General features: G+C 56.5%; 6 protein-coding genes across 6 annotated transcripts; 4 read left to right on the top strand and 2 right to left on the bottom strand.

Moving 5' to 3' along the window:
• Positions 1-37: 37 nt before the first annotated feature.
• BKCO1_3100027 (uncharacterized protein) lies at positions 38-2,818 on the bottom strand (the record flags this gene model as incomplete). The annotated part of the gene is made up of 1 exon (XM_020274300.1): positions 38-2,818. The coding sequence occupies one exon, from the start codon at positions 2,816-2,818 to the stop codon at positions 38-40; it is 2,781 nt and encodes a 926-aa protein (XP_020129551.1).
• Positions 2,819-4,713: 1,895 nt separating this feature from the next.
• BKCO1_3100026 (hira-interacting protein 5) lies at positions 4,714-5,800 on the bottom strand (the record flags this gene model as incomplete). Its single annotated transcript, XM_020274299.1, has 2 exons — positions 4,714-5,406; positions 5,537-5,800. 2 exons carry the CDS (start codon positions 5,798-5,800, stop codon positions 4,714-4,716), a joined length of 957 nt encoding a protein of 318 aa, XP_020129552.1.
• A 3,409-nt stretch (positions 5,801-9,209) lies between these two features.
• BKCO1_3100025 (mfs sugar) lies at positions 9,210-11,326 on the top strand (the record flags this gene model as incomplete). The annotated part of the gene is made up of 4 exons (XM_020274298.1): positions 9,210-9,645; positions 9,695-10,068; positions 10,121-10,507; positions 10,556-11,326. The coding sequence occupies 4 exons, from the start codon at positions 9,210-9,212 to the stop codon at positions 11,324-11,326; spliced, it is 1,968 nt and encodes a 655-aa protein (XP_020129549.1).
• Positions 11,327-12,365: 1,039 nt separating this feature from the next.
• Positions 12,366-13,731, top strand: BKCO1_3100024 (protein kinase regulator; the record flags this gene model as incomplete). Its single annotated transcript, XM_020274297.1, has 3 exons — positions 12,366-13,119; positions 13,212-13,305; positions 13,353-13,731. 3 exons carry the CDS (start codon positions 12,366-12,368, stop codon positions 13,729-13,731), a joined length of 1,227 nt encoding a protein of 408 aa, XP_020129550.1.
• A 1,488-nt stretch (positions 13,732-15,219) lies between these two features.
• BKCO1_3100023 (glycoside hydrolase family 63) lies at positions 15,220-18,599 on the top strand (the record flags this gene model as incomplete). The annotated part of the gene is made up of 6 exons (XM_020274296.1): positions 15,220-15,346; positions 15,402-15,417; positions 15,473-15,495; positions 15,547-15,664; positions 15,712-15,811; positions 15,864-18,599. The coding sequence occupies 6 exons, from the start codon at positions 15,220-15,222 to the stop codon at positions 18,597-18,599; spliced, it is 3,120 nt and encodes a 1,039-aa protein (XP_020129555.1).
• Positions 18,600-19,351: 752 nt separating this feature from the next.
• Positions 19,352-20,749, top strand: BKCO1_3100022 (glycoside hydrolase family 93 protein; the record flags this gene model as incomplete). Its single annotated transcript, XM_020274295.1, has 1 exon — positions 19,352-20,749. One exon carries the CDS (start codon positions 19,352-19,354, stop codon positions 20,747-20,749), a length of 1,398 nt encoding a protein of 465 aa, XP_020129556.1.
• Between the last annotated feature and the right edge of the window lie 1,063 nt (positions 20,750-21,812).

Here is a 21,812-nt window from a genome sequence, read left to right as displayed (position 1 = left end):
TTGTAAGACGCGAAAAGATGAACCTTTGTGTAATCTACTATGCTGCAACCTCCGAAGCATCAAAATCGGACAGTAAGTGACGGTTCCCCCTAGGAGCGTCTTTGCCTTTCTCGTGTAGCCCTGCGGATGAAGGGGGCCCCCATCTATGTCCGCCTCGCCTCCACAGTTCTTCCGGTAACTTAGGCCGTTGTGACAATGGTCTCCTGGGTTCGGGAGTACGACTGCGACTCCAGCCTCTCCTCCATCCTCTCCTTGGCCTTGTATAGAGTTCTCTGTCGTTCATTACACCGAGACCCTTGTCAACGAGATCATGATCCCCCGAATACCCATCCTCGATGGTATCATCCCGGACCATCTTACTTGCACCACTGAGACTAGGGCCACCGAGACCGCTAGGACCACTCATGGCTCTCCTGAACCGTTGAGGAACTTTGTCACTCAGCCTTCTTGCAAACCCTGGCCTTCCATTCTCCCTGCGCGCAATGATTGCTTCCCTCTCCAGCCGGTCCCTCTCTCTCCACTTCTTTTCTTTCTCCTCCCTCTTCCTCGCCCTTCGTCTCCTCCTTTCCATTTTCTCTTCCTGCAGTCTCTCCTGCACCTGCTTCTCTACTTCCCACCTTATCGCCTGTGACACGACCTTCTTCACACTCGTTGCACACAAGCCCACGGCCGCCGTTCCCAGCGCGCATCCCGCGACCTCTGACGGCGTTCGTGGCGCACGAATCGTGCTCAACGGGCCCGCAGTGCTGGTCGGGCCCAGGCCTTTCGGAGGAGCTGAAGGTGTCGAAGTACGGTTGCTGTCGCTATGCCTCTTGTAGCGATGCTTGCGTTTGTCTTTCGCGCGATGATCTTCACTATCAACGCCGCGCCCACCACCAACGTGTCTGCCGGCTCTCGAGAAGCTCCTCGCGTTCAAGTATTGCGAGAGGCCAGCTCTGCCTCCCAGGGGCCAGTCTCTCAGCATATGCCCATCAGTCTCTTCGTCGTCGATGTCGAATAGATACAGCTCCGGCTCCGGCTCAGGCTCCTGCTCCATCTCCCACCCGCCACCTCTGATGATTTCGAACCCAGCCCGTCCGCGGGGCGAAGCACCCCTACCAGGACGGCCATGCCCACCACCACCAGCAGTAACTGGATGGCCTCCCGTCCCGGCCACCCTCTCCCCCTTCCTCCTCGCCCTCGCTTCCGCGTAGTCGAAGAACCCCCGCCCCCGCCCACGCGCATCGTCCGCGACGAACCCATCCTCCCCCTTCCCTCTCGCGCTGATGCTGCCGCCGCCGCCGCCATCGCCGACGGTAAAGGTGCGAATGCTGCTGACCTCCCGGCCGGGGCTCCACAGGCCGTCGTCGTCATCGTCGACGCAGCCGCCATCCACAGGCATCGACTCGGCTTCGCCAGCATAGTCCGCCGGCCCGACGTACTCGTAGCCACACTCCTCATAAGCCCCCTCGTCGAATCCCCCGGCGTCGTCGTCGTCGTCGTCGTCGTCGTCCAGCAGGCTACCAACACCACCACCCCTCCGCAGCGACAGCTCCGTCCCGTCAACGGCAATCGTCGGCGTCGTCGCCTCAGGCGGCGGAACCGCATCGTCGTCGCAGCCAGCAAAGTAAAGCGGATGAGGAGAGGAGGGGGCGAGCGCGGAGTCCCTCTTGATCGCCCTGCCGCTTTTCGACCCGGCCCCGGTGCCGGCAACGACGGACCTCTTCATGCCGCGCCCCGCCACCACGACGACCGACGACGAGGACGAGGACCCGCCGCCTACCGTCGTCGTGGGCGCGGGGAGCGGGAAGAGTGGAGGCGGCGGTGAGAGACGTTGCCGTTGTCGGTGCTGTTGGTGGGGGTTTTTCTGTTTCGGTCGGGATTGTACGGGTGGGGGTGGTGCTGCTTCGTCGCCGGTGGCGGGGTGATGCGGTGCTGCTTTTCTGGGGCGGGGGACGTCGGTTGGTGGTGATGGCGCTGCTGCTGCTGCGGAGAAGCGCTTAGTCGTCTTTGGTTGGAGTCGTCGGTCGAACTGCCGTCGTGGGCTCGAGATGGTTGACGACGGTGATTGGGTGCCGTCTGGCGATGGCCTCATGTCTGGGTACACCAGGGGCGTTTGCCGTACTAGTGGCGGTGGCGGCGGCGGGTAGTCTGGCCAGGGACTGATGGTGGTGTTTGTGTTGGGGCGGGGTCGCCTGTCCCGGCCGCGTGGAGGTTCGTAGTGGTGATGATAGAGTGGCTGGTGGTGTGACGGAAGGTGATCCTCCTTGTTGTCTCTGCGGGTAGCCATGGGAGGTTGTGGGATTTGGAATTGAGGGATATCCGATTCCGAGTTGATGGACCCGTCCACTTCTTCGTAGAGGATGTCGGGGTCGTCGACCGCCGCATTCTTGAAAGAGAATCCGCGAGAAGTATTGTCGCCGCTTTTGAATCGATTGGTGCCGTTGCGGTGGTTGCGGTAGTAAAACGGGTTGTGATAGTATTGCTCGCTGTCGACTTTGCTGCCGCTATAGCGCTGGTAATTTTGGGGCGGGTGAGGGTATGCCCGTGACAGTTCTTCCTCGTTGGCCATTGCCGCATCGATTGAAAATTGGCTACGGCGGTAGCGGTGTGGGTTGCGGTGAGGTTGAAAGAGGTGATGACGATCGCCGTTATGAAGGCCGCGGTGAGTGTATTTGTCTTTGCTCTCGGAATTTCCGTTGAGTAAGTGGTTTTGGTGACGGCCGTCACGCTCATGCTTGTGGGCTGGGTGATGTGGGGGCGTGGCCCCGGCCTCTGCGATTGTGTCGCTTTGGTGGTTGATACCCAGGGTCTCGAATTGCTTTTTTATACAGTCCATTGGTGTTGTAAGAATGACAAGGCCAGTTGTAAATACTGGCTTTGGTGACTACGGTGCTTTCCGCTTGGCAAGTGAGCATCGGTCTCATGGAATTCCCAACTCATGACTGCTCCACAACAACTGCTGCATAGTGGGTGTGGACAGATATGGTGGTCGTGGTCGTGATCGTGATCGCATAGCGTAGCTTTCCCAGGATGATGAAGACCAAACTAGGAGCATTGGTGATAGGGTATCTTTCGTGAAGCGGGCGCATATCATGCGACTAAAGCATTCTGGCATTGAGAAATAAGGGTGGAAAGCAGAAGCATCAACAGACAGTGGGAAAAGACCGGAAAGGAACGGATGAGAGAACAGAATGATGGCGTTGAGAAAGCCGCAGAAGCTGCTAAGAGACGTGGCAATGCGTAAGCCTGGGCGAGTGTGACCGATGCAATGACGCAAAAAGGCCGAGCCTCGAGCTTCTACCTGCAGATGACTGCAAGGCAAGCCCTTGCCAACACCTGTAGCAATAGAGTTTAGGGATTGCCGTTTCGAAGCTGTCGGTTGGGCTTTACTGCAGACTTGGCACACGGATGCGAGTGGCTGCATTGCCGTATACCGCTAACGAGGTAGCTGCATGCTCACCGATATTTCGTCCGCCTTGAAACCAAGGCAGATGACAGTGTTCTTCTTTGAAGTCGCGTAAGACGTGAATCAGACATGCGTATCGCTGCCATGTTACCTCTTGTATTAGTCGGTCTTCGTTCGGCGGAAGATTGGAGACCAGTTGCAACCCATATCTGTGCGCATGGGTGAGAATTAGGGAGCCCGCAGATGGTGAAGAATCAACACGAACAATCGACTCACCAAAAGATACCTAACACTGTCGCCTAACCCCGATCGTAGACGGATGCCGTACGAATGATATCATCACCCTGCTTTCTTAGTCTTGAACTGAGTGGCCGGGAGCGGATATGATCAGTGGCCATGACTCGTCGTACCCATACCATTTCCGTAGCTCAGTAACAGTGTGGTTCCTAAAGCAAGGTATGAATTTCTCCCGCAAAGATGTATTATATTCACATACACTTATCAAGAGGATCCGCTCTATCATTGACTCCGTTATCTCACACGTCAGGGGTATCGCGCATCATGCACGAGTTCGTGATATTCCCCCGTACCGCCGAGGTGGTTCCAGAGCAAAACTAGGCCGCCTATCATCGTCCAACGTTTGACGTCACTGGACCCTTTGCATCTGCAGCGCGTACCTTGTGACTCGTGACTAGTTTTAGCATCTTATCATGTCATACGCGAGGATGAAAATCCAACAACGCAAGCACGAGCTAATGCCATGCAGACGCACAGTAATTTCACGTATGAGCAGATGCTTGGGAGGACGCGCGGGATCTACGTATTATCAACTTCCGCGCCGAACCCGGAGGGTGTACATATCAGTGCCGTCGATTCAGGCAGCGTCGAACCGTATTTGAGTGGACATGCTTTATAAAAACTTCTTTGCCATCAATTCTTGCACAATCCGGGCGTAGATATGAATTTCCAAAGATACGGCCAGCTTTTGGACCTCTCCACATACGTGAATAATATGTGGCGTGTTCAGCAACATATTTGAGAAGACTTGATTCTCTTGCAGCACTCTGTAGTCTTGTTGCTTCAGTCTACAAACAGGCAGCTTGGATGCCAAATCTTGATTTTGTTGGTTTTTTTTCATGTACCGGGTATCTCGCAGGACGACCGAAGAACATTGACGCCAGCTCAAAGATATTTGAAGCTCCTGTCCAGATGCGAATGTTGCCTCCCTAGCTAGACATCTGCGCCTAGCCAAAGCCTCTACGCCCTACCATAATTACCTCTCTTAATTTTACTGCCTTCACGGATTGACCATCTTGGTTGCAGTTTTACTCAACAGTATCCAAGCTTCCCTTGCCCACAGTTGACGCAGTAGCGTCCGGTCCCTTCTGCTGACGCAACTTCTCCTCGAATCTCGCAAACTCCTTGAGCGCGACCTCTTCCTCCTCGTCCAGGACTTGCTCCACACCAGTAACATCAGGGGACAGGTAATGCATCAACATAGACTCAATACCGTTCTTGAGGGTGACGGTTGACGAGTCACAAGTCCGGCACGCACCCCTCAGCTTCAGCATAACGATGCCATCGTGGAATCCCCTGAACTCGATATCGCCGCCATCCTCCTGGATCGCCGGCCTGATTCGCGTCTCCAGCAGCTCCTTGATCATACCCACGATCTCGTCATCGTCCTCATTGTAAGCCAAGCTGTCCTCGGCGCTCTCCTGGCCGTCGCCGTCTGTGCTCTGCGTGACATTCACCATGGGCTGGCCGGAGGCGACGTGCTCGCTGATCAAGCTGAACACTTCGGGCTTGATGTGCGCCCACGGCACAGAGCTGTCCTTGGTGACGGTGATGTAGTCGGCACCGAAGAAGACAGAGGTGATACCGTCGACATTGTGCAAATTGGCGGCCAGCGGCGACGAGTATGGAGGCGTGACAGTCGAGCGCGGGTTCATGTACTCAAGGAATGTCGAGGGGAAGTCCTCGGGCAGGACGCGCATGTGAGGGTTGAACTTGAGGGCCTACAATTGAAGTGTCTCGGTTAGTGATCAATGCACGAGATGCAGAAAGCTCCGCGGTATTGGAGTCCAATGTGACGTTTGACGTGGCATTGTCGACAAGGTCATGAGGATTTAGTGGAGGAAAACGTACGTCGGGGTTGGGGGTGTTTTCTGTTTGGATGAACATTGTCCGTCGGCTTTCAACGGCTCCATATCGCGTCGCATGGCGGGCGGCAATAGAGGATTGGCTTGGTCTGTGGCGAAAAGACACGAATGAAGCGGGCGACGATGCTTGGTGAAGGCATCTTTGAGTAGGTCTGGCTGTGGCGAGCTTCTGCGTTGTCCGCGAGCTGGTCGAAGGTCTCGCTCTTGTGAGAGCACGAATAGCCGTCCTGGGCACGGCGGAGGTCGACATGGTGAATATAGCGTTCGGAAGAACGTATTCAGGCGTTGTGGCTTTAGGGTGGACACGAGAAAAAATAAGGGCGTTGTAGTGAAGATGTTGTCAGGGTGTTCGTGGAAATGTTCAAGATGACGTCCGAGCTAGTTCATCGCCGCGGCGATTTCTCAGCAAATTGCACGTGATTACTTCCTCTTCTCCGACATTCGAACCTTTATGATTGGCTGGGTCCTGCACCACTCGGTTAGCCCGTTCCGAGCTCCCCAAGAGCTTTTCAGAGCATTTCAGGTGCGCCGTTGATTATCGCTATAGATGATTGTCAGCGATAGAAAAGTGACATGGTGATTGTATTACTTTTCTCTTTTTCCTGACTAACTGATTTGCTAAACCAAGCGCCCTAGTTGGAAGTCGCGACAGGTCTTTAGAATTTTCCCTCGTATGTAAACAGTATCCGTTCCAAAGGCTATTGATTTCAGGGGTCCACGCAGTCAGGATCATACATAGGCACACTCAATGTCCGACGGAATGGGCTTTTTCACTGGTGAGGGGATCCCCATCTCGGTACCTCGAAAATGTGGAGTATTATAGCAAAGTGAGCAACGATGCCCGCCACACCTAGGGGAAGATGCTTCTAGAATTATGCTAGACCATCGGTGGACTTCGCTGGAAGAAGCAGCAACTCAGGTATCTTGGGCCATGCACGCACCCGGTTGCAGCTACTGCCCTTTCGGAAAGAAGCAGTCCAGAAAACTGGCGGCAAAGTGTGTTATTTTTAGAAAGGAATTAGCATAGATGCATGGAAGATGAAGCCCTTCGAACGGCTGCTTTCAGTCGTCCACCATACATACGTCGTCACCAGTATCCCGGAGCGCATGCATGCTGTGTTTGCTCTCTAGTCGATTTCGTGCCATCCATGCGTTTGGGCCCAACGTACCTTGGGTAAAAATCCGGCCATCATCTCACGTGCAGTTCAGAGATTTGGTTGGGTGCTCTCATCGGGTGGAGCGGCAGTAGTTCCCGTGTGGGGGACTGCATAGCGGCACAGTAAAGGTCGGAGTTAGCTCAGATCTGGTATTGTATCCGCCGTAGAGGTGGTGCGCGTTCTGTTGCTGACCTCCCCGATGGACGCGAAACCGAGAGCCGGTTGCGATGGTGTATGTATCGGGAAAATTGTTGGAGCAATCCCCCCCGGTAGCCCTGTATATAAGTAGTGTTGCAAAGGACAATCGGCCCCTCGGCTTTCGTCCTTCATTCCGACGTGCGTGGAGGGGAGTCGTTTCTCAGAATGATAGAGCATTGGAGGCTTTGCTGGCGTTCGCAGTGGCGCGGAACTGGCGGAGCGGGCGGTCGGTCCATCTGTAAAACATATGCATGTTGACTCAGGCGGCGCTGGGCTGCGGTCAAAACAAGAGGTGCTGAGGGCGGCCAGGTATACCTGAGCCACAACTCTTGTCTCTCGTTCGACTGTCGCCATCAACAGAAAGATAAGGTGATCTCAGGAGGCCTGGTTCGGGGCGCACAGCCCAGCTCAATCAGACGAGGCAGAGGAATGCTCCACCAGTGAGGCTTGCCGGGCTAGGCGAAAGACTCAGCGCAACAGTGCAATCAGCTGCGGGCAACAAGCTGCGGGCGGCGGTTTTTGTGCGGCCAAGCAGTGCAACGAGGCGGCGACTGGAGTGCTGCCGACGCAGGTTCTGCTGAATGGATCCAGGAGACTGGTGCTCGGTGGCTCGGAGGCACGCCGTCCGGTGAAGAGGATGGTGACAGCTGGGTTTCATTGGCCGGGTGAAACCCCGGTCGCCAGCGTGACGGTGCAGTCAGAGCTGCGAATCTCACCCAACTCCGCAGGCGGCAAGGCGGAAGCGGAGAAGGCAAATTCGCGGGGAAGGCAACAAGCAACGTGGCACAGGCGAACCAGGAGCGAGCAGCGTAACAAGGCCGGGAAGATGGTGAACTGAAACGGGAGGGGAGTGGATGTAGAGAGCGATGAGCAGTCCCACTACCGTGTGTTCCCATCGCGGGGTGCCCCACGCCCGGTTTTTGCGTTCGGCCTCCTGGGTACCGCTGCACTAACTGACCGCCTACCGGGACTTCAAGCCTCCTGCTCGGCTCTTGAACCACCGAGATCAGAGAGTGCAGCCCGCGCGTTTCGCGGACGGAGCACCAAACGAGGCATTCCGCCGCTGTCACAACAGCGCGAGTACAGCCCTGTCCATGACGACAGAGGCGTTTCGGCTGACTGCCAAGGGCAAGCCACGCCGCAAGCCATAACGGCCGATCGCTCGTCGCTGCAACCTCGACTCTGGATTGGAATGCCGCGTGTTTCGCGTGACCGTGCAACCGTCTGCCACGAGGCTGCATGTCCACTCCCGTCGGCCGCAAGCACAAGAGCTGCGGGCATTCGCTGGCTGCTCACCGGTGCCGCCCGAGGAAGCCGGAAGCGCGGGAGGCCATGTCGTGGGACGAGCAGCGGGCATTGGCTTCCCCATGTCTCATGGACCCGCCGAGGGCTGACTCGACTGCGGAGAAGCGGGCGTGGGAGAGCTGGGGAGCCCCATGGGCAGAAGGCAAACCAAACACCGGCGACCAGCCGATCCGCAGTGATGCTTACGCTCATGGGATTGGCCCGAGATTCTCGCCCACGCACCAGGAGCCCTTGCTGCCCCACCGCACAGTCTGCCTTGGCGCCGCTTGCTGCCTGAAGGATTCGTGCTGTGTGCCGCCTGGGTGCGGCGGGAGTCAGCAGACAAAGCCGGGGCATCAGAGCGCCAGGCAAATTGCCTAGCTGATGTCATTGCTGGTCGTGAGAGGTGTCTCATTAGCCGTCGAGAATCGAGTCGGCGGTGCGGATGGCAGTCTGGAGTCTGGAGCACGGCGAATGGACTGGGAGCGAATGCAAGTGAGCAAGGCGTAGGCGATCGCCGCTCGCCAGTCCTGTGTTTGCGGAGAATTGACGCTAGCCCGTCGCGGGGAAGCAGCGGGAACCCTGGCTCCCGTTGACAGCACCGATGGACATCTCGACGTTGCCCTCTCAGCCTGAGTCCGTCAGCGGCGCCTGCCGTAGGTAAGCCGTGTTCTCCGCCATGCATTGCTCCAACTTCTTAATGCAACGCTCCCCCGCGGCGCGGCTGCTTGTTTCCCGTCTTTCCGAGCTCCAAGCCAGTGCCTCTTGGTTTGGCCCCAACGAGTCTTATGTGTCCATCATCCCCCTGATCAACAATCCTTCCTGGTCAGTTAGGGGACAGCACCGCCTCTGACGACGCAACGGTAGGTCCCTCCGTCGCTGCTGAGTCACAAAAAGCTAAGTCACCGGATAGCGACGCTGGTTCTGCATTCCTGCAGGACGGACAAGCTTTCATAACTTATCTTCGAGCATCTGCTGGAACGCTCCGCCTTGGTGTTTCGCCTGCCAAGCTTGCCCAGCATGTCGTCCGGGGACAAGCACTCTTCGGAAGGCGAGACTGCCTTCAAAGAAGACGCCGAACGCAACCAAAGCAGGGGCGCTCGCAATGCTTCTGTTGCCAGTAGTACTTTCATGTCGGCCGCGGACCGAGCCCGCCGCAATGCCAATGCCAAATTGGCCAACCCTCTGGCTGGGTACTCTCGTCCCCAGCTTGAGAAGAAGGGACGAGATTATGCGCTAGAGCACGCGCTCGCCGAGCCCGAAGATATCCGCGCCTTTGAAATCGGCGCCATCCTTGCTCAGGACCCGCTGGCTTATAACCGCCTGGGTACCGATACTCTGACAGAGGAAGAGGTTTCGACACTGTACCACGAATTTACCAACAAATGGTCCCAACCGAAGACTCTGTACATTGTCATCGTCTGCTGCTCTGTTTGCGCTGCTGTTCAGGGAATGGGTAGGTACCTTGGCGCCTCCGAGGCGGCTAGTTGACTGACATTCTACAGATGAGACTGTTGTCAACGGCGCACAACTCTTCTATACCCCGCAATTCGGCATTGACAACGAAGGCGAGGCGCGTTCTACCTGGCTGACTGGTCTCGTCAACTCGGCGCCGTATCTTTGCTGCGCTTTCATCGGCTGCTGGTTGACTGTTCCATATAACAACTGGTTCGGCCGTCGTGGCACAATCTTTATCACCTGCCTCTTCTCTGCCATTGCCTGTTTTTGGCAGGGCTTCGTCAACACCTGGTGGCACATGTTCATAGCACGCTTCATGCTCGGCTTCGGTATCGGTCCCAAGTCCGCGACGGTCCCCATCTACGCCGCAGAATGCACCCCTCCGGCGATTCGTGGTGCTCTGGTCATGCAGTGGCAAATGGTTCGTTGAAGCCTCTTGGTCCCTGGATGTCGTGGTGCTAACGGCTGTAAAGTGGACCGCCTTCGGTATCATGCTTGGTTACGTTGCTGATCTGGCACTGTACAAAGTCCCCGACACCGCTGCCGCCACTGGATTGAACTGGCGTCTGATGATGGCATCCGCTATGCTTCCGGCCGTCGTGGTGTGCTGCTTCGTCTTCCTGTGTCCCGAGTCGCCTCGCTGGTATCTCAGCAAGGGCCGCCACGCTGCCGCCTTCCATGCCATGTGTACATTGCGCTACAACAAGGTTCAAGCTGCTCGCGACCTGTTCTACATGGCCGAGCTTCTGAAAGCCGAAGAGACCATGAAGATTGGCCAGAGCAAGATCAAGGAGATCATTACCGTACCTCGCAACAGACGTGCCATGGTTGCGTCCGAGATTGTCATGTTCATGCAACAGGTGGGTTCCTCTTGCTCGAAGTAGTAGGGCAAAGCTAACGCCGAGAAGTTTTGTGGCGTCAACGTCATCGCTTACTATTCGTCCTCCATCTTCCGCGACAGCGGTTTCTCCTCCATTTCAGCCCTCGCCGCCTCGCTCGGATTCGGCATCATTAACTTCCTGTTTGCCATCCCGGCAATCTACACTATCGACACGTTTGGACGACGTAACCTTTTGCTGACGACTTTCCCGCTCATGGCCATCTTCCTGCTCTTCACCGGCATGTGCTTCTTCATCCCCGACCAAGGTTCATCCAAGCCGGTTCGTGTTGGCCTGATCGCACTGGGCATCTACCTGTTTGGCATCGTCTACTCTCCTGGTGAGGGGCCGGTGCCATTCACATATTCCGCTGAAGCTTATCCGCTGTACGTGCGTGCATACGGAATGTCGCTTGCGACGGCTACGACGTGGTTCTTCAACTTCGTCCTTTCGATCACCTGGCCTTCGCTCCAAGCTGCCTTCACGCCCCAGGGAGCGTTTGGCTGGTACGCAGCGTGGAACGTGGTCGGTTTCTTCCTTGTGCTCCTGTTCATGCCGGAGACCAAAGGCAAAACACTCGAAGAGCTCGACCAAGTCTTCAGCGTACCCACCACCAAGCATGCTGCCTACGGTCTTCGTCAGATTCCGTACTTTTTCAACCGTTACATCCTCAGACGAAAAGTCGAGCCTGAGATTCTGTACCAGCTGGAAGACGTTCACACTGGCGGCGACCCGGAAGACTTGGCCGGCGATGAGCGTCCTGGGTCAAAGAGCGCGGAGGCCGCCCGGAATGGCGCATAGACGTTTTGTGCCCCAGTGGATACCGGGTTGGGAAAGACGGATGAGCTCCTAATCGGATGTGGACGTTGAACGGTTCCCACGATGTAATTTTCTCATCGATGCTGAGGTCGGTATTCTTTCTTTCGACGATCCTATACCCCCTACTCGGCATGGCGACGACCTTGTTGGGTCGAAATGTAGAGAGGGCTTTCGTGTTTTTTTTTTTTTTTTTGTATGTGACCTCGTGGTTGGAAATACGGACATCTTGCAATGAATATTGAATCAAAGCTTGTAGTCATATCAGCGTGAAAGCTTGAGTGTGCGAAGACAATCCTACAACGACACCGCCCAAGAGGGCGAGATGCGCAACTGCCTGGTCTTTGGGAGAGACAAAAGTGGCATTCAGCAAGGTTCCCATGCGTGTCGTTCCTGCGGCCGAATTCTCCGAAATGAAGCTGCAAGGCCGTTCGTTGCCGTGTAACAAATTTAGATTGGGGTGACAAAGTGAGGGAGCGAGTGCGGGGAGCCACGGCCTAGATCGAGCGAGTGGCGTTTGACTTCAGCGTGATAAGCCAATGATGGCGGAAGTGGTGATGTGAAAACGAAGCTGCCGGCTGAAACGCAGCGAAAGGGTGGTGCTATATTTGCGCAAGCTGAGCGTGGGCGATCCACTAAACAGAGGATCGGAGCCTGGATGCCCCACGATGCGCGAGGCTGACGTCTCACCGCCCGCGCTAGCGTTGTTTACGCCCAATGCCAGGGCTGCTCCAGAACCAGTTCAACATCTTCCTCCTCCAGTAACCTAGGCTCCACAACCGCTGTAGTCCTTCCGGCAACCTGCAGCACGCCCGCCGCCCGCCGCCCGCCGCCCGCCAAAAGCTTCCGCTTCCCGCGACTCGTTCCGTGCGCCCTACGCCGGTAGAGTAATCACCCCTCCATTCTCGCTGCCTTATGAGCCTGGCTATGGTGACCTCTGGAATGCTAATACAATCCCCGTCCGCAGAACTCGTTCCTCGTCGACCCGCATATAGCTGTCCTCCGTGCCCGCCGCGCGAGAAACATGACTTCGTTCATTACCACCATGTTCGTCCACTCCCCTTCCCCGTCGCAGCCATCGTTCCACCACAGCCCGTTCCCCTCATTTCCCTCCGATCCGAAACCCCTCCCTCCTGTTTTCACCCTGCCTCCATCCGCCCCCGTGCCGTGTATACGTGCCGATCCGCGAGATTGCGTCTTCGGGGGGCCCGATAGCGGTGTGCCGGTGCGCCGCGACGCCGGCTGCTGGGACGACGCATATTGGCACCGGGCACATTTGGGGTACACGCCGCCCACGCTTCCCGGCGGTGTTTACTCTAGTCCACTACAAAAGGCGTTTGGCGAGGCTTTGCGCGGCAACCTGCACGCGCTGCTCACACCTCAGCCTTCCGCTCCGCCAAACCCGCCTTTAGGCCCGATCCCACAGCCGACAGTGGTGCCCGATATGCAATCTCGCATCCCCATGCGCGCACATGAAAACCCCTCGCCTCGCCGGGGAATTCTCAAGAGCTCACGCCCCCCGAAGCGACCGCACACTCATGTTGGAAATCAGTTCGGGAATGCCGAGGCTAACACACTCTTCCTTGCGAGCAGCAACAACAGGGTCGGCCGCACCGGTAATGGCGGCACTGCTGCATTCCGCGCCAAGGAGGGCAAGCGCGGCACCAGCTCATGGCAGCTGAAGCAGTTTGCCGAAGCGACTCTTGGCAGTGGTAGTCTGCGCAAGGCAGTGCAGCTGCCTGAGGGAGAAGATTTGGGCGAATGGCTGGCTGTGAACGGTACTTTTTTATTTTTATTTTTATTTTTGGAGACAGCCGAGAGCGATCGCGTTGTGCTGGTCTGGAGCGAGACTGACTGTTGTGAACTCCAGTTGTCGATTTCTACAACCAGATCAACTTGATCTACGGCGCCATAACGGAGTTCTGCTCGCCGCAGAGCTGCCCAGAGATGAAGGCGACCGATGAGTACGCGTCGGAAACCTTATTACATTGACACTGCTGACACATGCTAGATTCGAGTACCTATGGCAAGACTCTGAGAACTACAAGAAGCCGACCAAGATGCCCGCCCCGGAGTACATTGAGCACTTGATGGCCTGGGTCCAGTCCAACATCGATAACGAGTCAATGTTCCCCTCTCGCATCGGCGTCGCTTTCCCCAAGCAGTTCCCCGCCTTGATCCGTCAACTCTTCAAGCGCCTCTACCGCGTCTACGCGCACATTTACTGCCACCACTACCCTGTCATCATCGCCCTTGGCCTGGAGCCGCATCTCAACACGAGCTTCAAGCACTACGTCCTGTTCGTCGACGAGCATCAGCTGAACCAGGGAAGCAGGGACTACTGGGGACCTTTGGGCGACCTGGTGGAGAGTATGCTCAAGAGCGATTGAGCGGAAGCGACATGGCTTGACTTTGAACGAATTTTCCGACTTCAACAGGGCATATTGGCAGGGCCTTTTCTGGGCGTTTTCGGGCGCGCGCACACGGCAGGTTAAGAGCAACGGCGGATGCATACTATCGGACATGATTTGGTGGTTGGTAGATGGCTTTTTCTTCCCTGCAACTTTCACATTCTTGTTTGTATATTTAATTTACGAGGTGGACCATGAGACGATGGAGTTGAAGGCAGTCATGATGGGATTTGCCAGACTTGGGAATGCCCATGCATTTTCTCGCCCAATTACGATCAAGTGAGAGTGGATACAATGCCCTGCGTGCGCACGTGCGGACGTGCAGAGATAGAGAGAAAGATCATCTGCTACGTCATCCCCTAGTTTTGCTGAAGCACCTCATCGCGATACCCCTACCAATGAAACGCAACCGAAATTGAGTCGGAGCCCAGTCCAGAAGACGGAAACAGTAGCGTCGTTAGATGCACGCCCAAAACACCATGCGATTCATGCTGGAGGCGGATGCTGCATGTTTGGGGCAGGCGGTCAGCAAAACACAGCGCGAGGCGCGGAAACCCGGTCAGCACGCATCCACTGGGGCCGCACGCTTTTATGACACGAGTCCGAAATGCAGCAGGGGAGACGGGGGAGGAGTTTGGATCGTCTCGGCGCGCCCGCGGCGTGTACGGGTCGCGCGCGGACAACACAGCAGGGCGGGGAACGTGTAGTGGGGACTTGGAGGTCTGGAGAGCGAGTTTGCGCTCCGGGGCGCGAGCAGCGGGCACCCGGCGGCGCTTGCGGGCGGAGGGGCGGGTGGGCAATGATGCGGTGGCGGCTCTTGCGCCGGCCGCTCGGACGTCTTGCTGATCAACCGTTGTCGAGACTGTCAATCGCCCATGCTGCACATGCGTGCCCACCGCTCTCAACGATTTCTGCGCGGGGCATTTGTTGTTGGCGGGCGCGCGTTGCGCGAGAAAGAGGTGTGCGACGACAGGCTCAGCCTCGTCGTTCGCGCCTGCGGGACGCTTACCGCGCTTTGACACACCGGCCGCCGCTGCCTCCCCGCGCCGACCGGTAACTGCACAGCACGGGCGCGCTGTGACAGCCGGCGCTGGTCTGGTTTCTGGCCTGCTGCGATAAGGAAGCCGCCGCCATGCTAGTCCGCTTCGCTACTACCTCTGTTCCTGCATGCAACAAAACCTTCATCGCTCCCGGCGCTGCTTGGTTTTCCCTCAATCCACCTCCTTTCACGCTCCCAGCAGCAGCACTCCCTGCGGACATCTTTGCGCTGTGGCGGTATACTTCACTACAGGCATCCTTCAGTCTTCTCCACATCTCGCTTGCATTGCCCATTACTTCAGCGCCCGCCTTCCTTGAGCTAGCTGTTCCTTGTTCCGCCCACCAACGCTTCACCGCCCACGGCATTCAATTACCCCCCAGCCTTTGTATTCCCAGCTTCAAACACCTGCATTCTTCTCGCCAGCAACTATGGTCATCGTCGACGGACAACAAGAGTACCTCTGTGAGGAAGAGAAGCGGCTGAAAGAAGACCGCCACCGCGAGCGCTACTGGAAGAAATGGGGCCCCTACACTGCCGAGAGGCAATGGGCTACCGGTAAGCACCCATTGATCCGCCCTTTGTACTCGAATTGCCGCTGACTTTGTTGCAGTTCGCGAGGATTACTCGTGAGTTTGTTCCCCATGAACAGTTGAGGACAATCTGCTGACTCCAGGCTTACAGCCAAGATGGAGATGCATGGAGCCGTAAGTTTGACCCAATTGGCCTCAATTGACATCTGTTGACATCAATCACAGATTTCTCTCATGACATGTCTCGCTCCCGCGCGTATCGTTGGGGTGAAGACGGAATCGCTGGTGTCTCCGACACCCATGGTCTTCAGAACATAACCTTTGCGTTCTGGAACGAAAAAGAGTACGTTTCAAAACGTGCAGTCTTCGAAGAGGTACTGATTTGTGTAGTGATTTTCTCAAGGAGCGACTCTTCGGCCTTTCGAACCCTCAGGGCAACCACGGCGAATCGGTCAAAGAGGCACATTTCCACCTGGACAACACACCCACTGTATGTATGCTTGAAAAGGTCTAGGATGTGACAGAAAGCTAACTGGACACAGCACTCTTACATGAAGTTCCTCTACAAGTACCCGCAGCGCCGATTCCCCTACGACGACCTCATCAAGGAGAATGCGAGACGCGGCAAATCCGATCGGGAATACAACATTGTTGACACTGGTGTATTCGATGACGACAGATACTGGGACATATTCATTGAGACTGCGAAGGAAGCTGATGACGAGGATGAGCTTCTCTTCCGAGTTACGGCCTACAACCGTGGGCCCGAAGCTGCGCCGCTCCACATCGTGCCCCACGTCTTCTTCAGAAACACCTGGGCGTGGGGCCGTGAGACGCCGGACAAAAAGCCGAGCATCGAGAAGGTCGCCCCAACAACCGCCTTGTCCAAGCATCACAAGCTGGGTGAGAGGTACTTCCAGCTATCACCTTCGCCAGGCTATGGTGCAAGCGGCGAGGACGTCCAGCCCCAGCTCCTCTTCACCGACAATGACACCAACTTCAAGAAGCTTTGGGGGACGGAGAACAAGACGGACTATACCAAAGATGGTATCAATGAGCGCATCTGCGACGAGAATGTGGCCGCCGTCAATCCCAACAACGCCGGAACAAAGGCAGCTGCATGGTTTGCCTTTGACGAGGGTGACGGAGTTCCGCCTGGCGAGTGCGCTGTCGTCCGCTTCAGGCTTTCCAAAAGAAACGATGGCTACCTTGATGAAGAACTCTTCGACGATATCGTCGAGCAGCGCAGGATTGAAGCCGACGAATTCTACTATCGCATCAATCCCCTGCCTATGGCTGAAGACCTTCGCAACATTCAGCGCCAGGCTTTCTCGGGCATGATGTGGTGCAAGCAGTACTATCACTTCGTCTGGGATGAGTGGGCGAACGGTGACCCTGGAATGCCCCCTCCCCCGGCGAGCAGGAAAGAGATTCGCAACAAGCACTGGAAACACATGTATCTGGACGACATCCTGTCGATGCCGGATTCGTGGGAGTATCCCTTCTTCGCTGCTTGGGATAGCGCTTTCCATTGTATTCCCTTGGCCATGATTGACCCGGACTTCGCGAAGAAACAGATGGATCTGTTCACACGCGAATGGTACATGCACCCGAACGGTCAGCTGCCCGCCTACGAGTGGAACTTCGGCGACGTCAACCCTCCAGTCCACGCCTGGGCTACGTTCAGAACGTTCAAGATTGAGCGGAAGATGTACGGGCGCGAGGATCTTGATTTCCTTGAGCGTGTGTTCCAGAAGCTGTTGCTCAACTTCACCTGGTGGGTGAACCGTAAAGATCTTGATGGCAAGAACGTTTTCGAGGGCGGTTTCCTGGGTCTGGACAACATCGGACTCTTCAACCGTTCCGATCCCTTGCCCACCGGCGGTGTCCTGGAGCAGGCTGACAGTACTGGATGGATGGCTTTCTACTGCTTGTGCATGCTCAACATTTCCTTGGAGCTGGCCAAGCACCGCCGCATTTATGAGGACATTGCGTCGAAGTTTTTCGAGCATTTCATCCTCATTAGTGATGCCATGCAGTACCGTTCCGGTGGCGAAGAGAAGTCGCTTTGGAACGACGAGGATGGCTTCTACTACGATGCCATTTCCTGGGGTGGCCCTTGGAGCCAACAGATGCCCGTTCGCTCGCTGGTCGGCCTGATCCCGCTTTATGCGACTTTGACTCTGGAGCCTGAGGTCGTCGATAAGCTTCCGTCATTCAAGAAGCGCCTTAACTGGTTCATCGATAACCGTTCCGAAATGGCTGATCGCAATTTGGCTAGCATGAGCCGCCGTGGAAAGGGTGACAGAATCCTTCTCTCGCTGGTTAGCGAAGATCGTTTGAGGAAGATCTTGAAGAGGATGCTCGACGAAGACGAGTTCCTTGCGGACCACGGCGTTCGATCTCTGTCGAGGTACCACAAGGATCACCCGTACCATATGGATGTCAACGGACAGCGTTTCCAAGTCGCCTACGTTCCCGGCGATTCTGATTCCGGCTTGTTCGGCGGCAACAGCAACTGGCGCGGCCCGATTTGGATGGCTGTGAACTTCCTGCTCGTGGAGTCTCTCCTAAGATTCTACATGTTCTACGGCAACACCTTCAAGGTCGAGTGCCCGACCGGTTCTGGTGATGAAATGCACCTGGGTCACGTTGCCGAGGAAATCCAGCATAGGTTGCAACACCTTTTCGCTCGCGGAGATGATGGACGTCGTGCCATCAACGCCGGAAACGAGATGCTCGACTACGACCCCAACTGGAAGGACTACATGTGGTTCCATGAGTTCTTTGATGGAGACACTGGTAGAGGTCTCGGTGCCAGCCATCAGTGCGGCTGGACAGGTCTGATTGCGAAGATGATCCACGATACCGGAATTCGCTGCCGTCTTCCCCAGACGCCCCGCACTCCATCGACAGCTGCTGCTCACTACTTCGACGACGTCTTTACCATGTACAAGGGCCGTAAGCCTAGCTTCCGCAGGTCCTCGACCAGCCGGTCCATTGGCGGCCGCCCCGACTTGGCTGATCTCGACGCTCCGAAGAGCCCCAAGGCGTCGAACGGCCAGGCTGTAGACGATGAGGAGAGTGAGCGGCCAGTCAAGCCCTTCCAGAGAGTCAACTCGGTTGGTTACTTTGATGCAGAGGCGCTCGAGAAGAAGAAGAAAATCGATGAGCAGGTGGCGGAATACGTGTCTAACCAACTCTCACGGATGAAGAGTGGCCAATCTGCAGGAGAAGGTGTAGGTGACGAGCTTGAGGCGCAGCTTGATGGAGCTTGAGCGGTGCAAAATGACAATGATCGCGGCCTGGAATTGGCGTTTGGAGGCAAAATTAGAAGACGGCGGCTCAAAGTTTGGGACCCTACAACAGCAGTAGTTTTGCTGAATGCTTAGAGTGTACTGCCTAGACAAACCTAGAATTCCTACCTAATATAGACACTCTCCGGAGTAAGTTGTTCCCTGATCACAGTTGTGCTTCATGATTTGTCCATACGTATGGACTGTAGCCGTGGAGCTCAAGCACTTGGGCGGCCACGACTTTCGTTTAACGCGTCATGCGATGATGACGGTATCTTCAGACCCGAACGCGACCGCTGGCGCATCGTTCCCCTCCACAACCGGCCATGTGTACGGTCAGCCTCGTCCATGCCCCTGCACCAACTTCACGCGACTTCTCTCTAACACCAGAACTGCTATTCACTCAGGCTTTGGTTCCCTTGGTCCAATAATCGACGTGCAATAGCCGCGACGCAAGCTCCGAAAATACAACACGCGTGACGCGTCTTCCAGAACGGACATCCCTGAACGCGTTGCCCCTCTCCCTGGTGGAAAGGCCGGAATTCTACACACTGCTGCTCGCTACCTGCCTACCTACCTACCAGTCGAACCTTCCAATCTCCCTAGTCCAGCCCACACGATTCATCCAACGGCCATCCCCGACCAAGACACAGTTCGCCTATATCTGCGAAGAGTGCGTTTGAACCGATCGCGTCTTTCTCAATACACGTAAAACAAAAAGACGAATCGGCGTAATGCCGCCCAAAGCTGGCCATCGAGGACGCGGCCGCCCACGCAAATCGGCGTCGAACGCTACCACCACCACCACCACCACTACTACTGATAAACGAAGAGGCAAAGGGAGGGGACCTACATCTGTTGCTGCTGTCGGGCGGAAAAGGAGAAATGTTGAGGAGGAAGAGGAGGAGGAGGAGGAGGAGGATGGAGACGAGCTTCAGGGATTTGAAGAGGTCAAAGAGGAGGGTGAGAGCGAGGACGAGGAAGATGAGGGAAGAGAGGCAGAAGAACCGGAAGACAGTGACAATGAGGCAGACGAACTGTCTGAGCTGCCGTCAGCGGTATCCATCGCTGCAGATAAGGGCAAGAAGGCCAACAACCGGAGGAGCGACGCAACCGCCGGCAGCGGGACGAAGGGAAGGAAGAGGCGCAGCGACGCGCGAGCGGAGGCGGATCCGATCGCCGACGACGAAGCCACGAGGACCGCGAAGAAACCACGCACGACGAAAACGACAAAGGCCGCGGGCGAGAAGGGAAAGGAAAAGACGCAAGCGACGACGACGGCGGCGAGCAGCAAGACCAAGTTCGCGCACCTGAAGCCGCGCACCCGCCACATCGCACAGTCGGTCATCACGACCAAATGGCGGCCCGCGCCCCTCCCGGCTCAGGCGGCGGCGCGCGCGCTGTTCGTCGCGGCCAAGCGGCCGGTCGTCGAGGCGGCGGGGAGGAGGTCGACGACCACCACGTCGTCCGCCAAGGGCGGTGTCATGGGCGACGGGTACGACAGGAGGAAGGCCGAGGCCGAGGCGACCCTGGCGAGCGTGCTGCGAAAGCTGGAGAAGCAGATCCCGAGGATACCTTTCCCGCCCATGAAGGGGGCGTCAGCAGCGGAGGTTTTCGAGCTGGAAAAGGTTGTGGAGAGGAATAGGACGCTGGAAGTGCAACTGACGCCGGCGGTGCATGCGGTCAAGTTGTTGAAGGAGGCGGTTGAGAAGGAGGAAGAGGTATTGGACAGGGAGAGGGAGGAGTTGGACGTGCTGGAGCACAGGGCGAGAGACGCAGAGAGGAGGGGCCGAGAGAGGGGGAAGAGGGGTCTGCATCCTGTATTGAAGCGGTTTAGGGCGGAGGATGAGCTGGTTGGTGGTGGTAGAGAGGATACTGTGGATGAGATAAAGATAGTTGTTGCAGAGAGGCGGGGGCCTGAGACCGACGAAGATGAGGCGGAGGTGGAGGACGATGAGCAGCTTGGACCGGTATTAGAACAGCTGCGTGGCCATGTTGAGTCTATGCAGACGAACTTGAAGCAGGTTGAGGGGCTGGATGAGGCGATGAATGGGGCCAGAGCCGCGTTGGATGGGGTCTTGAGGGAGAAGCTGGGCGAGGAGCGATATAAAAGGCTGATGTTGTCTTCTTAGATGCGGTCCTGGTGAAGATGGGAGCTGGTGGGAGGTTGTGGCATTGCACGCATTATGATACCCTTGTTTGCTTACCGCTGAGATGCAAATATCGCCACAATGAAATTTTGAAGGCATCCTACTACGATTGTTGCGCGCAAGAATGATCGACCATGCACAGTAGCATGCTTGAAGGGGCTTCGGACACCGACGCGACCGGTGCTCTACAAGCTCAGGACGTTGCTTTTCCTTCAAGGGCATATGCAGGCTCCTGCAGGCTATCTAAGATGATTGTCTCCGGAGGACGATCAGATTCACGATGGCCCGTGGCATAGTCGGATAATAACAGCGATTTGCACTATTGCTTCGCGCACAGATGGGGTTGCGAGACAAGCTTTTTTCTCATACTCGACCCCCTTGGCTCAACCGTCTTCACGGGTCCATGTTTGATCGGCACCGTACCGTGAAGATGCGCATTGATCATGATGATCGAAAGGAAACGAGGCTTGCATGTTCTCAACGCTCCACGTCCTGACGATGACGGTTCTCGCAAGGCTCGGTCTCACATGGTGCGCAGATGCTGCAGGTCTCAGGGAGAGCGAGCGTGAGATCCAACGGGCCCAATGGCTCGGTGCCTGGGACATGCTGCTCCGCTTTTCATGCTTTCTTTTGCTTGGGCACGGCATGCGGCATGCATCTAAGAAAAGCAGCGGTCGCTACATGTACATACATAATATCGGTATTGCCAACGTGCGTCCATATATTGAACACAACTACCATGTCGGGCAGTTGGCCACGCGCGTTTTCCTACGAGGCGCGGGTGGCGCGCTTGTCCTTGCAGGCGTGATGGCAACCGCTCGCCGAGTGCGGAGTAAGGAGTCTACCTAGTGTTGTTCACTCTTCCTCTCATCCGCTTCCTGGATTTCCCGCAACCCCTCAGTTGAGGGAGTAGGCCGCAGAGGAGCGTCAGGACGACAGCCCGGAACTGGCCGGCCAGCGGAGAAGACAAACCCTGCGTCAGAGAGCCGGGCAAATACGAAGGCAACAGCAGCTGGAATGCGGTGCGAGCAGACACGGCGCCAGG

This window comes from Diplodia corticola (genome assembly GCF_001883845.1).
Source record: "Diplodia corticola strain CBS 112549 chromosome Unknown scaffold31, whole genome shotgun sequence".
NCBI classification, from domain to species: Eukaryota; Fungi; Ascomycota; class Dothideomycetes; order Botryosphaeriales; family Botryosphaeriaceae; genus Diplodia; species Diplodia corticola.
This window is presented reverse-complemented; position numbering and strand designations above follow the sequence as displayed.